The 15,736-nt window shown below is 35.7% G+C and overlaps 1 protein-coding gene across 1 annotated transcript in view; it reads left to right on the top strand.

Moving 5' to 3' along the window:
- POLA1 (DNA polymerase alpha 1, catalytic subunit) overlaps positions 1-15,736 on the top strand; it is a 319,768-nt gene that overhangs the window by 151,383 nt on the left and 152,649 nt on the right. Inside the window, exon 34 of the mRNA XM_006019568.2 lies at positions 1,697-1,828. Coding sequence (XP_006019630.1) covers positions 1,697-1,828 — 132 coding nt within the window. The remainder of the gene's footprint in view (positions 1-1,696; positions 1,829-15,736) is intronic.

The raw sequence follows: 15,736 nt of genomic DNA on the forward strand, positions 1-15,736 counted from the left end.
CCTGAGTAACTTGCAATTCTCCATTTAATGAAGTTTGTCTGTAGCAATGACATTTTTTTTTATCCTAAATCATATTAATTGGAACAAAGTGGTTTTGAAAATCTCTGTTTATCTTTTTACAACCCACTTCCCTTCTTTTTGACAAAAGGTTTTTCTCTGTTATCTTTCCTTCTGTCTTTGTATATTGGACGTAAAAAGTCATAGGGGTACATTCCTGTCAAGAAGTTCTGCCAAAAAATGTATCTCTGACCTTGGATCAGAACTTGAAACAGAGCCAAGTATTTAACTCCACTGCGATGTTATGCATGTATTAGTCATTGGCAAATTAGCAGGCTGTAGAATAGTGGAAACCTTGAAAATTAAAGCAAATAAATCTTTTATCTAAATTAAAAGTAATTATTTTAAGTTAATTTGGACAAACAGCAGATGTTTTGCATTTTTTTGAATCAAAACAAAGCAGGCACTGGAAGCAAGTGAGAAGAAAAGACAGACACAGATCAGCAATACTTTGTAAATCCTTGACTTTTGCTTCATTACAGCTGTAAATAAGATAGTTAATTGCACGGAGGCTTGACAACTTGCAGATGGGCTAACTGTAAAAGAGCGGATGTAAAGCTCTAAAATCTCTTCCACCTGGAATTGCTTAGTGTTGTGGGTGGAGGGTACAGCTAGAATGTATCAGAAAAGCATAGACTTTAAGTCTTAACAGCAAAAACCTCTCTCACAAACTATTGTAATCATTTGAGGAGTTCATTGATCATGAAAATTTCACTGGCTTAACATTAGCTGTCTGCCGTCAGTTCTAAGGGCATGTCTGCATCATCAGAAGTCCACGTCCATTGGGAGCGCTACCTTGAAGCCCACCAGGTGTGTGCTACATCCTAAAACAAGTCCTTACTGTGGCACTGGGTGCATGCCACTAAGCAGAGCTCAGAGGTCTTACTCATGGGAACCTAGCACTGGACTAAGATGGCTACATGACATCCATTTTGGGATGTAATGCACATTCCATATGTTATTGGTATGCTCCTTAGTCTTGTCCTCAGGCATACACAGGCCCTTAGGATCAGAAAAAGTCCATTACACAAACATGTTTGAACATTCTGATAGACCAACTCAATATAGTCTATGGTGTATAACTACAATGGTTATTTATTATTTCTACTTTTAATGATTATAAGCTTGAAACAAAAAGATGACATTGTTTTAAACTCTTGCAAGCACATCTTCAGCCATTCTAAGACTGATCAATAGTCTTAGAATGGGCAGGATGTTGGTGTAGTTGATAAAGTGAGAAGCCTGGCTCGTTCAGTGAGATTGATTTTTGCCATAGATTTCACTAGTTTATTTTATTCACTAGTTGAATAAAATCTCTTGAGGCAAGTGATCTCGTAAGTTCTCCAAATGACATTAGTTTTAGGAGAGTGTGAAAAGACTATGAGTCTTGTTGGAGATGATTCTTTAGGGAAGGGAGTGTCCAAATGTAATGAGAGAACCTAACACATATGTCAAGGATGTTTATGGTTCTAAAATATATTGTATTTTTGCACATTTTGTATAGTTGGGATGTGTATATGTATACTTTTATAGTTTGTGTATTGTAAGTCCATGTCTTTATGTATACTGTATATGCATTTTCTTGTCATAAGTACCTAGTATCCTGGGATTTGTTTTTAAACCTTATTTTTTTCGGCAGGGACAGTTTCTTGAACCCAGCTTGCAACAATGCAGTAAGAAAGAATGTAATGAGCTCCCTTTCTGCCATGTTACGCAAATGAACAACAAATTACTTTTGGATATTAGATGTTACCTAAAAAAATATTATAACGTAAGTATCCAAAAATTATTCTTCGTAATTTTAAATGCAAGTTCCTGATGGGTTTTCAGTTTTCATATTGTGACAGAAATTATTCATTATTTAACATGCTTTACAGTACCTTAAAGAAAAAGAAAAACATTTCCCCATAACTAATATGGTGATTTTTCTTCTCATTACAATTGATCAGTGATCTTAAATTCTAAGTTAAAAACCTCTTTCTTATAAATAATAATAAAAAACTATTTTGTTTTAAATATATGATAGATAAGAATATCTTAAGTTTTGCATTTAGACTAGGTGTCAGCCATATTACAAACATAGTGGGTTTTTTATATTCTAAAATGTTAAGAAAAAGTGAACTGACTCAAATATATTACTGTACGGGGGGGCGCGGAAATCTATGAAGTTGGGAGCTGAACATGCAAATATTAACTTTAAATCAGATATTTTTTCAAGATGTGGTATTATGAACATCCTACTAATATGAGAAAACAGGCCTTGTCCAAAGGATGCTCTAAAGGATGGTAGAAAAAAAATTACTGCTCTTTGGGTTATTCATCTTTCAGTGTAGCTTTCAAACCCAACACATTACAAGCACACTGGTTTTCACACTGTCCCATAGCATGCAAAGGGCTGTGTAATGTTGAAATTCTGCTCTTCAGAATTTCAGTAAGGGGTCACTGACAGATTGAAGGAGATATTGCTTAGTTCTTGTGTTCAGTTTATGAAACTGGAAACAACTACTTTAATTATCAGAGTATTCAGGTGTCCTGGAACTAACTAGTTTATTTTTTATAGCTCGTAGGCCATCTTAATATAAACTGAAGTATGCTTGATTGTACATTCAGTGAAATGTGTGTGTATGTATGTCCCATTTTTCTTTCTGGTAGCAATATGAATATTAAATAGATCATGGGACAGAATTAAGATGAGAGAATTTGGTATTTTTTTAAACATTAAGTTTTTTTTAATGGTTGCTATTTAGGAAAAAATATACTTCTCTGCTACACTTAATACCTTTAATGTGTTCAAAATACAAATACATTTTAAAATAGATATTTCATTTTTAGAGCTACACATAGCCATTGTAGTCCAGATTTTTGGAAGTGTCCTTAAACTTCCAGGTCCTTCAGTTTTTTGGATATGTAATTTCAGGCCTGGCTTTCAGAGTTGGTAAGCACACAATATTCCACTGGAAGCAAATAGGTATTTCAGATGCCATTAATTTCTCAAAAAAGGCCCTTGGGATCTGAAATTGAATAAAAAAAGTGAGACTGCCTTGAACAATATAAACTTGAATGACTACATTAGCAAACTGACATCTCATTTTGTTTAATATTACAGAACATGTTTACAGAAAATTACAGTAGTAGAAGTATTAATATTAGTTATAATTGATAGGTAATATTAAATTTTTGGGTTGATTTAAAAAAAAAGTGTATTGTGTATTGGTACACTAATAAGTAAAAGCTTCACTCTTAGTTTCCTGGTAACAGGTAGTTTCTGAACTTGTAAATAAGAATTTGCAATTATTTCAAGATCCTGTTTTTAGAAGGAGCCCAGTAGATCCTTAAAGTGTTACATTTAGTCACTTTGTTAGAAGGTGAAGACATTGGTAGGAATTTTAATTGGGTAAAATTACATCTAGATTTCAGATCTCATGTTAAGCAGAAAGAATAGCTATTGTACCTCTGTCTGTCCATGTTGGTAATATCTCAGAATAGGCATGTTCCCCATCATTATACAATCAGGTAATAAGCAATGGCACCTTGCAATTTGATTTTAAACAACTACAAAACTTAATTGCAAGGTTCATTATATTCTGTCTTTTTTAATATCGTGTTCCATGGTCCATATGAATGGTGATTGAATAAAAGTTCATACTGGGCTCCCTCTAATGGAAGTTACAGCAATGTAATAATGAGTGTTTTGAATATAGATAGGTCTGCTGGTAGGTATATATGGTATGGTGAGTTTGGTGTTAGGTTTATTGATTAAATTATTTGGACTGTATTTTGTAGGTTAAAAAGAGTTATATGAATGTGAATGCTAAGTGTTGTGATTAATCTTCAGGACTTAGGGGGATGACTGTACTTTCAGATCTGACTTCTGAATGAGATGATCTATTTAGTCTTGAAAAAGGAACTCTCATTGAATTGGAATAACAGTTAGGCAGGTGCCATGAGCATTGGTTCTCTTCCACCTAGTACTTATACTAGTTGTGGAACAGCTGGAGTTGAAAATTTTCAAATGGATTTTGGGCTAATAGATGCATAATCTTATAAACTACAACAACACACATGGGAGTAGTTGAGGAGAAGAAACAGTATGAGCAAAACATTTGATTAATCTTTTTGAGACTATGTATAGCAGACCCCTATGGGAAAGACTGTCCTTCAGACAGATGCATATACATTTAAAATAGGAAAATTAAATTGTTTGATTTATATCACTGTATTTTGTTTTGTATGGTAAACATTGCTTTGTCTGTCTGTGAGTAAAACTGTACATACTACTGAAGTATAAGCATGTGGGAAAGGAGCCTTTTATTGTAATCTAAAAATATAGTTAGCTACATTTTAGGTAGACAGCAGTGCTAAGTTTTATCATTTCTTACAGCCTGGTCAAAAATCTTTTGAAATGAGTGGGAGTATTTTTCTGTTCATTACAGTGTGCTTTGAATCAGGTTTTAAGGGTTAAAACCATTCATTTTTTTTCTCCTTTATTCTATCAGAATGCCTTTAAAAGTCAAGTTTGATAAATTTATCAGGAGAATCTACTTCCCCACTGTTATAACAGTGCTCATAAATAGCTACCAATTTACTTGATTTTCTTTTTTTGTTTTTTTTAAAATTTTTTTATAAAAAGATACATAATGTGGGTAGGTAAATCAAAATTTGCAAGTCTGCTGTAGTTTCTTCTATTTTAATAAACACATCCACCTTTGTGTAAAATACTGTCCTTTGTTCAGGAGACCAGTCTTGTTCCATTTAAAAATGATTTTTTATCAGCTGCACAAATAACGCATTCATCATGTTTCCAACAGTTATGAATTGCTTAATAATATTAATGTATACAAATCTTAATAATCTTTCCTACTTTTTTGTAACTGCAAATATATTAAGTATTTTTAAAGATGACATCCAGAGATTTCGGTTTCTTTTCAGTGGTTCATTATTCTTTTGAAAGATTGATCTTGGTTTTTTAAATTCTGCAGCAGAAGAGCAAATAGACGAAAAAGAGAGAGAGAAACACTAGCTAATCTAAATTGGGAAATGAAGAGGGCTTTTTTAAGCATGAAAATTTCATCATCTTGTCAGCTGGCAGAATGCCTGCTGTGTGGATTCACAAAGGCTAAGAATTACACTTTCATGAAATTTTCCTCACTAACTGCCCTGGTTAATTTGAAAGATAACCCACTGTTCTAATTCATTCCTCAATTGGGCGGTGCAGGTTTTATCTTTGATCTGACAAAGCATTTGTGTTAATCGTTTTGGCCCTCTACTAGACACTCTTGGGATTGTGCTTTTACAATAAATGTGTCTGTGATAGCTCTTTAGTCTATTATACTTACAATAGATCCATAGAACTGGTAATTAATTCTGTACTGCTTTGGAAATGGGAAAGAATAGGTGTAGTTCTGTCAAGTGCTGCTGGGAAGTTTGTTTAGCTAGTTCATTTTTGAAGTGTTACCCTCAGCCATCAATGAAACATCCATTTTAGACAGAGGCCAGGATTGAAATACATAGCCATAAATGGGTAAACTGACCCAACTTTTACATGGTAGAGTGGAATTGCTTGATTTCTGGAGTTATACCGAAAATTGTAACAGATTTATCACTTTAATATTCATTATTTAAAAAGAAATTCAAGGGAGGGGGGGATAAGGGGCTAGCTTATTAGATTGACTTAAAAAAAACCTCACACCCCTTCCCATCCATAAGAAAATTGCAGAAACCAATAGTTGTGATTAGCACTCCGTATATTTCCTTGTGATGGTTAATAAGAGAAAGCAGGATTACTAATTTAATATCCAGAAATATATCCAAAAAATTGTGTGTAAAAACAAGTCTGCTTTACATATGATATCAAAGTTCACCTTTCATTGAGTAGACTCTGGATGAAGAACTATTGTCACATAATTATGGTATTATTTTACTCATTCTTTTAATGTGCATTTGCGCCACACTAGCAGCGTGTTGTCTTTTGAGACAGAATTAGATATGCATGCTGTTAATGCACAATTACCTGATAGAGCCTGTTATGGTGCATGTATTTTTTTTATACAAATGCATAAAAATGTAAATAAGCCTTAACATAAAATGTAAGAAAAAGCCCTTTAGCAAATCATAAGTCAGTCTGAGTTTTTTGTGGGGTACAGGGTTGTGTTTTATTTTATAGCCTTTTCCCCCTGGACTACTGTAACCTAAAGACAGAAGCGCGTTTGAAGGCTATTGAACACTGCTAAATAACTTTGTACTGTTCTGCTGTGAAAATTCAGTGTTCAATAGCCCTCAAAATTTCTCATTTCTTACCTGTGGTGGGGTGGTCTAGTGCTTGCACATTAGGTCACAATATAAAAGCATGTTGGGACGCTAGTTCAAGCTCTCTCGAATGAATTTTTTGTACACATGGCTATTTTGGTTATTGCATATATCCTTGTTTTTGCATTGATATCAAGTGCATTTAAAAAGGTTAAAGATTTTTCAACAAATAGCATTAGAAGAGGTTAAAAAAAGCATGTAAACATTGGGATAGCAGGACATATCCACATAACAGAACAAAGATATAACAAGTCTGGTTGTGAACCTGGAATCTCTTACACTGCAATCAAGTGTATTGCCAACAAGCCACAGGCGTACACCACATGAGCAGGTAAAAATATGATTGTAAAGCGCAAGACGACTTCTGCAACCATGCACTCCCAAAATCTATCTGTTGTAGTTTTAGGGTTTTTTTAATACTGGTTTTCTTGCTTGTTGCATTCTTTTCCTATCTTAACATCAGTCGGTATATTTTAACACTTGATAATTTATGCATAAGAAAAGGGAAGAAGTTAAGGAATCATTTTAGGAAGTATGATTTAATGGTAGTTAAAAATTGCTGTCCAATAGGACTAGTGATTTCGTTTGGATAAATATGGTATGTACAATGTGTAAATGAGTTTTTGAGCATTTTCTGGAGTTTGAAATTACATAACTGATCTCATTTTGTGAAGTAAATTGATTACTTATCAGCACTGGAAGGTTCCAAGTCAAGTCAGAGCTGAAAACAGTTGCAGTGCAAAGGAAAAACAAACAAAAACAAATGAAAACCCTAATGTAGTTTCACTTGTGCTTTTAAAGAACCCAAGAATGTAAAGAGAATTTCTGACTAACATCTCAAAATATTTTCTTGTGTTGCCAGCATCTTCTTGATTAAAAGCTAAGTTTCATTTGGAACTGTCTCAGAAACCAGAAGATAGACAGGACAGTCTTGGTTTAATGAGGGAACATAAAGATCAATAAAGATATGGTGATATATTCATTGTAACCCAAACAGTTTCTGTCTTCTGTAGCCTCACTTATGCTCACTGTATAGTACAGAATGAAATTCTTTGGGATGATTTGCAGGTATCCATCCCAGGCATCAGTGTCTTTTAGTTAAAGTTGGTTCATTTTTTCTGTAGCTTCTCTGTAATCTGCTGCATAGTGGGAAAGTTTGAGGCCATTGCCATCAAGAAACATGCCTTCAAGAGGCTTACCACTCTTCTTCAATAATGGAGTTAAACTCTGCTCATTGGGTTTTAGTAGTCAAGCTCGAGATGTTTCTATTTTATTGGAGCTTGAATGAAATTAGCCTGGTGTGTTCATAACTTCTGTTATTGAGACTGGGAGAAGCTTGGCTAGAAAATAGTGTGCATCTGTTGTCTTTGTCACCAACTGTAGACATAATGAAAATAAAATATGTTTCCAAGGAGCTATTCTGCTTCATCTTTGAAAAATCTTCACAACAAATATTCTTCTTCCTCTGCTTTCTTAGTAGATGTAATAATGATCTTTCAGGTTTCCTAGCACCCAGAATAGTTTTGCATGAGTAATTTGATGCCATAACAGGAAAATTGACCTCCATAGCTTCCTCTCTAGGTATAGGAATGTAAAAACTCTCTACAATAATCCTTCATTTGCTACAAGCCATACTCTAGTAACAAAGCCAACACTCAGCTCCTGCACAGGGGAGCAATCTAAGCCTCTCATTCAGTTGGTGAAGCATGTACACCTCACTGCAATATGGTCAAGTTAGTTGGTCACAGATAAAAAGCACCCTATACTTACGGCTGTCATCAGATAGAAAAGTGTTGGTCCCTAAAGTTTATTCAGTAAGAATATGCACTTGGGTATTGATTCATTCAAAGATTTTTAATTAGTTCAAATAGGACTTGGGAAAGAAGCCAGTATTCTATGAATATTTTGGTCTTCTACTCTTTTAGGCTACTCTGCTTCTAGAAATCTCTCTGTCATAAAGTTCTTGAAAGCCTGTACAATAGTAGGAAGTGAACTAATTAAAAACAGCTCATCTGACTGTCTCCTGATTCTTTGGGTTTGAAAAAGGTAAAAATAATACTGATCCTAAGAATTCTAATTTGGTAAGGCTACTGTTCTCTGATCCTACTAAGATATCCAGAAAAGGTATTAAGCATATCTTTTACTCTTTGTTTTTATATACTCTGTTATATACTCTTTAAAAACAGAAGAAATAGACAAGGAAACTATAGATAAATTTTGTTTTTCCATGCTTTGGGGATGCATACAGGAGCATCTTGCAAAGCATACAGGAACATCTTTCAGGAGCATCTTTCTTCCTGCAGATTAAGAACAGTCTTGAACCAGAATTTTTTTTCTCTCTTTTTTTTCCACAGATAGTCATACAAATTCCTGTTTCTTTTAAACAATTCTCTGTAATATGTCATCTCTTTTTTGCTAGCATCTGAAGCATGTATTATACTCATGACTTTTAATTTGTTGGTTTGTGTAAAATCTAGCAACATACTTCTTCTCTAATGAAATGACGGACATTTATCTGTGGCGAAGCAACTTCAACATCCAAAGAGACCTCAGCATCTGCAAGGTCTTTCTTGGACGAAAGGTAGTTCTGTGAGGTCCTCAAAAATTAGGTAGAACATGAAAGGGGAAAAAAGTATGTTTCTAAATCAAGGGGTTCCTTTTGTCCGTTTAACTTTAGGCTTGCTCTCGGTTTTCATCTAAACTGCTTAAAGTAGAGGTCAAGGTTCAAGCCCTGAAGTGAAAAACACATCAGTTGCATAACTCAGAGGATATTGCTCATCTCCTGGGAAAACATTATACTTAGCTTGACTGAGTTCGCAAAATAGATTCCAAAGGCTGTAGAACACTTTTTACCAAAATTTGTTCTCTCTCCTTTTTACCATCACTAATGGAAAGGGGTCTAGAAAAGATAACTATCATGGAGCAAGCAATTTACAAATGTGTCTATTAATGCAGCATAGGCAACCCCACTGGTTAACATTCTCAAGTTCTGAAATGACCCAGTAATTCAAAGCAGTGTGCAACCTGAAATACCGCCACAGGCTCATGGAAGCCTGTCTTTTGAAAGTGAGCACTAGTGTTGATTCTAGAAGTTTTATAGCTTTAGATTTATATGAAATTCTTTCAACTTGGCCAGTATTGTGAGGTTCCTTTGTCATGTTTTAATGCTGTTGTTCTACTGAACTATATACCACAGTAGAACTCTACTTTTCACATTATTGATTATGTTCATCGAGTTCTTCCTACTAGTGGTTATAGCTCTCGGGCAATGAGGTGTCTTTATTTTATGAGCTATTCTGATTAATGGCTGATCATGTGAAAAGATGAGCAAGTGTAAGTAGTTGTGGAACGTCTCTCTTTCATGTTTGTTTACACTTAGGAAAAACAAGACAGAAAGCTGATACAGGTTTGGATTCTTTGAAATAAAAAGAAGTGTCCTTTGAGTGTATTCCTGTCTAAAGAAAGTTGCACAGAAATTGTCCTGATATTTCCCTTAAGCATCTATAGATGCTGAGGATGGTGATGACCTTGATAGATTTAGCAAAGTGGGTCTGTCATGAAAGAATGTTTACATTTGTTTTCTTGTGTTTTTACTTTGAAATTGGGATTACCATCAATAAGAAATGCTACAAAGTTTCCTTGTTCTGGAAAGTGGCAATGTTCTTTGTTTGGTATACATAGATTAGACCTTAAGAGGGGCTACCTTGCTTCAAGTATTTAGGGAGAGAACTGCTGCTTATGTCTGTTCTTATACCCAAACTCTACAGGCTTTGTATATAGATATTTTTCTTAAGAGTAATCTGAGATACTTTTAGTTTTGAATCTACATGTGCCAGACATCAGTCAAGAATAGCATTTCATACCTAGGATCCTGGTGTTCCTTGGTAAAGAATTCTCAAATATCAAGAGCAGTCAGACTGCCTTGGATCGCCTTCAGACTGCATTTTCCTAATGCTGCTTAAGTGATGTGTGGAACAAGCTGACCCACCTGTCTTTTTGAATTGTTGCATTGACTACACCATTTTCACTATTTACCAAAATGTACTTCTTGGTTATGTGTGAAAGTTGAGTCAGAATTGGCAACTTTACCTCTGTAGGAACATCTTTGGGTATTCCACAATGACAAACTGGTGTTGAAGACTCCAGAATCTTTATTATCAAAGGTCACCTCCTCTATCCCCCATCTCCATCGGTCTGTCAAAAAATTAATTGCTTAAACAGGATGTTAATAGAGCATGAAAGGACTCAGGCCCACCAGATCAACACAAGGACTGAAGTCTGGTTCAAGTTCTTACCTGGAATTCCAAAAGCTCCATTTATCCAAATTTTTATCTGCGCTAATGAAGCATGTTGTGCATTTGAGTGAATGTTTCCTCCCGTCTTAATTTATTATTGTATTTCTCAGAGGCGGGCAGCATAACAAAAATCCCAGTTTAAGGCCCAGAGAATAAATCAGTACTAGTTTTAATTTAGCTTGCATTTTATTATATCTAATTTAATGTTAGTTTTATTTTACTAAGTATGCATGCGTGCTATAGTCTTGAATCTGTTGCCGTTCTTCACCTGTTGCTACTTGATGGTTTGGTTTTTTTTTATCTTGCATTTATTTTGAATCACCACATGACATGGGCAGCCACACTGTTGAAATGTACAGGTTTCCTATATGGAGTTTAAATCAAATTTTGAAAATGTGTGGAGCCTTAAAGAACCCTTTTTTCCTAAGAAAACCATCTGCAAGGACTATACCATAAATCCACTATCAATATTGGTAAAGGGTGTGCTACACAAAAATAAAAAACCTTTGTTCGTAGAAAGAATCTGTGGTTATATAGAAGAGGAGGTCATTTTGCTTTTCCTCAGGTCTAATTCAAAACATCCCAGCTTTTTTAAACAGGATTGGAAAACCTTGGTTACTTTTCACCCCAAATATTAAAACATAAGGAGAATTTTATGTAATACTGTTCTCAACAGAACATTTTCAGAACTGCAAATCAAGGAATATTGAATTCTTGCATAGATCTGTCCATTTACCACATTCAGTCAACAGTGACCATATTGGATGGGAAAGAAGAATGGATCAAGTAGAGATTTTGAAAAGTAACTTAATTGGCTCTTCTTCCTGAATCTAGCTTTATGAAATAGATAGCCTTTCATTCTTTAGTTGTTTCTTTGGCAGAATGGTCCTTAAAGCTTCAGAAGGAGGAGTAAAATATCAACAAAGAAGCAACAAAATCTTGTTCCATCACCTATTTAATTGAGCATCCCTTTTTTTTCTTCCCTCCTTGTCCTACTTGTCATACCGCACCCCTGCTGCAAGAACCGGTAGACATACACTTGTCAGTGGGGGAAATTTTGATATAATTGGCTTTTCCTTCACTAATAAATATGTGGTAGGAAGAGTCCTCACCTGTTTTGTTTTGATGGAAAATGTAATAGCAATGCCCTTTGTTCAGATGTATACATTTAATGTTTTTCATAATTTTTTATTTGTTAGTGTTTTCCTGTTTTAGCTTTCAGCTGAGCAGACAAGAGATGTTACTTTGAGAACAGTCATTAGTTATTTTTTATTATTTTAATCACTATATTTTGAAAAGTTCTTGGCTTTGGAAGAGTTATCTGAAAGCACAAGATAGGAGGTGGAGTCAAGTGGAAGTGTTTCCTCATCAACTCTGCAGTCAGCCTCCGTTTCTCTGAGTGCAAGGCAACCCAGCTGTGAGGATTGCTGGCCATACTCATCAGAGAGAGAGAGAGAAATTATCAAGTAAGACAGAATTCCTCTCTATCAATTCTATCCTCTACGCAAATTCAGCCTTCTGAGTTCCCATACGTGAGAGTGTAACTTAATTTCCAAATTACATGATGAAAGCACATCTGTCCCAAAATTAATACCTCTTGAGAATATCATAATTGTATATACTGAAAATAATTAGTATCTGTAATTTGCAAGTCATAAATGTCTAATTTTTAGCGAAGTTGTTTGTTTCCATTTAAGATAAATTCTCAATTTAAGATCCAGAGCAACATTTGTATGTACTACAAAGGGGCCAAAATTGATTTTAAAAAACACAAAGAAGAGCAAGTAAAATAGGTTACATTACATTCTGTTGTAGACTAGAACATCCCATTTTTTAAAACCATTTTGTGGCTTCTTTTATAAAACATTTAATAGATAGTGCCTAATCAGCTTTTCTCTGATTAAGGTAAGTGATGCCATATAACCTTCAGTAAAACTAGGAGGCACCAGATGACATACTCTGATTACTGCCTATAAACTGCAGGAAGGATTTTTGGTTGTACATTTTATCCCTAGCAATGAAAAGATTATCAAATACAACTACTTAGTTGCCAGCGCTACACACTGGCTTTTAACTGTGTTGTGGGCAGCATCCTACCTTTTACACGACACCTTTCCCCCTGTTACACATGCATTACAGTCTTATCTCTCTGAAGGGATGTGTCCTGGGTTTTGCTGTTCAAGTGGTGAAGGCATTTGCTGAACTTTTCCCCATTGTTCCTCTCCCCAATCTTAAAGGAGTGAGACAAGTGGAGTAAGCTGAAGGATGAGATGGCTTTTGAAATGAGCTCTTGGTAGTTGGAGCACCTTGGCAATTTTACAGTATTATTGCTTCTAACTTGTAACAGCTGCAGCTCCATGGGAAACGGTCCAGATTCTGAATGGTTTATTTGACAACCTTCTTCTACATGAGAAGGACCTTACCATCAGAGATGTTCTTGGAAAAAACTTCAGCAAGGAAAAAGTTCAGATCCATCCCTTTCAGCTCCCAGGAAATGACAAACCAAACCATTATTGCCTGCTAAGAATGTGTCAGCAGTGATCCCAGAATTCCCTGCTGTCCATGTTCTACTCAGCTCATTCCATAAGGTGAAAAACTGGGGCAGTTCAGTCCATTTCTGTGTCACTCAAAATGATGCTCTAAACAGTGTGCAATTATTTATGAAGCAGAATAAGATTGTAATAAAAAAGTAGAAAAGCTGAAATATTTGTTTCTTGTCTAGGAAGGCCTCTACAGGCCCATCTACTAAGGAAGAAAGTTCATTTTATTTATATTTATACCAATATACCCATTTCAGATTTGTGTGAAAAGGGCCCATTTTTTTCTAGAGCAAGATGTGAATCTGGAACACAAGGCAAGCCAGTTGACCTAGATTTTCATTTCAGTCTAGTGAGCATGACTGCAAAAGAGTTCTTCTGAGGTATGCCTCGAGCCTAATTCATTTTGACTTTAGATAAATTAGTACAAAGAGAATATACTAGAGAAGCTTGGATCTCCACACACAGCTTTTCTTCATTCCGTCTGTAATTTTGAGAATTGGTAAGAATCATCAAAACCATCTGGAAGCAATCAAGCACCAGCTAGAGCTTATGTGCCGTTAGGCACTGCCTTTCAGTGGTAAAGTTCTTACGTTTTATTCAGTTTCTTAAGAAAAAGAAATGGATCAGGACCGGTTTAGGTCATCCATCAGGAAATTGAAGGGATCACTGAAAAAGATGAAATGCAAAATAGATCTTATTTTCGTTATCACTGTAGTGTTTGCAAGAAATAATCTAATTGTGGTAGACCTGGTAGAAATGTATTGGTAGATTTCAGTTCTACTCCAGTACAGAAATCTTTCTGGTATCAAGGAAATCTTACCTTTTTTGCACCTAGAGGATGCTCTCAGGTTACTGTTAATTGTAATAGCCTAGCTCTGAAATCGCACCTTTTTTTTCAGAAGAGAGCATTATTGGAAATTTGCTCCTTTCAGAAAGTGATGCAGTATATCTTTTCTGTACGCTGGACATTTGTGGACACAGTAAGCGTTGTAAAAGGTTTCCAGATCTCCTCCCAGAAATTCCTCCAGTAAGAGCGGAAAAGTGTTATGATGGGCTCAGTAGGTTCCTCATTCAAGTGTTGTGAGGTATCATAGACCCAAGTGTCATCTTTTCATGTTAATCTGCAGCATCTCTGGCTTCTGATCTATTGTGTAGGAAACCTATGTAATCCATGTAATTGCCATGGGTACAATGACACATAAAAGAACTTCACTTATGGCAGATATTTTACATCTCCAGCAAGTTATGTCAGAGAAAACACAATGGTAATTTGATGTCTCGAATAATTGGATCTTTCCTTATCAAGGGAGATGGGAAAGTCCTGATCTGACCTGACACCAGCTTTTCTAGAATGGAAAGTCACCTTGGATGGTGAAATGAAATACCATATTTTCTTGCATATATCTCACACCTTTCCTGAAAATATAAGCCCCTCCAAAATTGGGGTACATGTATCAAGCAGAGAAGCTGATTTTCTGTCTGGGAAAGAAGCACCTTGTTTTGATTCCTGCTCCACAGCACAACAGCTGTTATTCAGCTGATAGTCAGCTGACTTAATGGCTCATTCTTCAACCCACATAGTAATGTTTTTCCTTTCTAATGGTCTTGATGTTCTGCTAATAACATTTCTTAAGGCAATTTTGCCAACTGCCAGCTGCTTTTGGTCTCTCCTATTTCACAACCTTGGAGACTCTTTAGTTCTTTTTAAAATCATGTATCTAGCCAGGAAGACCAGTCTTCAGCAACAGTTTACGCTCTAGGTAAACAGGAAATGGAGAGTGATTTGGCTGAAGATTAGCTGCTTTCTGGAAAAATCTTTTTTCTTCATTCTGTCTTTCAAAAACAAGGTGTGCATTATATTCTGGGGTATGCTGTATGCAAGAAAGCATGGCATGCATCAAGAATAGAAAACATCTACCATTGACTTATAGGTGATGGGGCCAGGTTAGTATTAGGGAATCATCTGAGGAAGGAAACTAGTAAATATGAATCCTGAACAGGATATCTATTTCAGTTCTAAAAGACAAAGTAATGCAGGTCAGATTTTCTCCTCATGAAATACTATTGGCGTTTCCTTCAAGGTAATCCTTATAAATAAAACACTGAACACAAAAGAAGGTGGATACAACATCAGTGGATTGACAGATCACAGTTCAGAGACTGGACATTTTACCATTAACTTTGAGGGCACCATCCCCTCTCCAGCGAATCTCTTGGTATCCAGTCAAAGTGGAAAGGAGAGGCAACTTCTTCTGAACAGATCATCTAGCCTGACCCCCTGCCACAGGCAGGAATGAATGCTGGGTTCACAACACCCCAGACAGGTGATTGTCCAACCTCCTCTTGAATTTGCTCTTTGTTCATCATTAGGTACTCTAATCTCAGCAGTAATGGCAGTTTTCTTCCTCTTAGCCTGGGCAAGGCTGAGAGGCTCCTCAGATATACTGGTGTGTAACAGTGGTTTGTATTTTCCTTTTAAAATGGGGCTCTTTTATGGCTCGCTTCTACTCTTTATAATGATGTGGGCAGACTTCTTAC

The sequence above is a fragment of the Alligator sinensis genome, unplaced genomic scaffold (genome assembly GCF_000455745.1).
Source record: "Alligator sinensis unplaced genomic scaffold, ASM45574v1 scaffold348_1, whole genome shotgun sequence".
NCBI classification, from domain to species: Eukaryota; Metazoa; Chordata; order Crocodylia; family Alligatoridae; genus Alligator; species Alligator sinensis.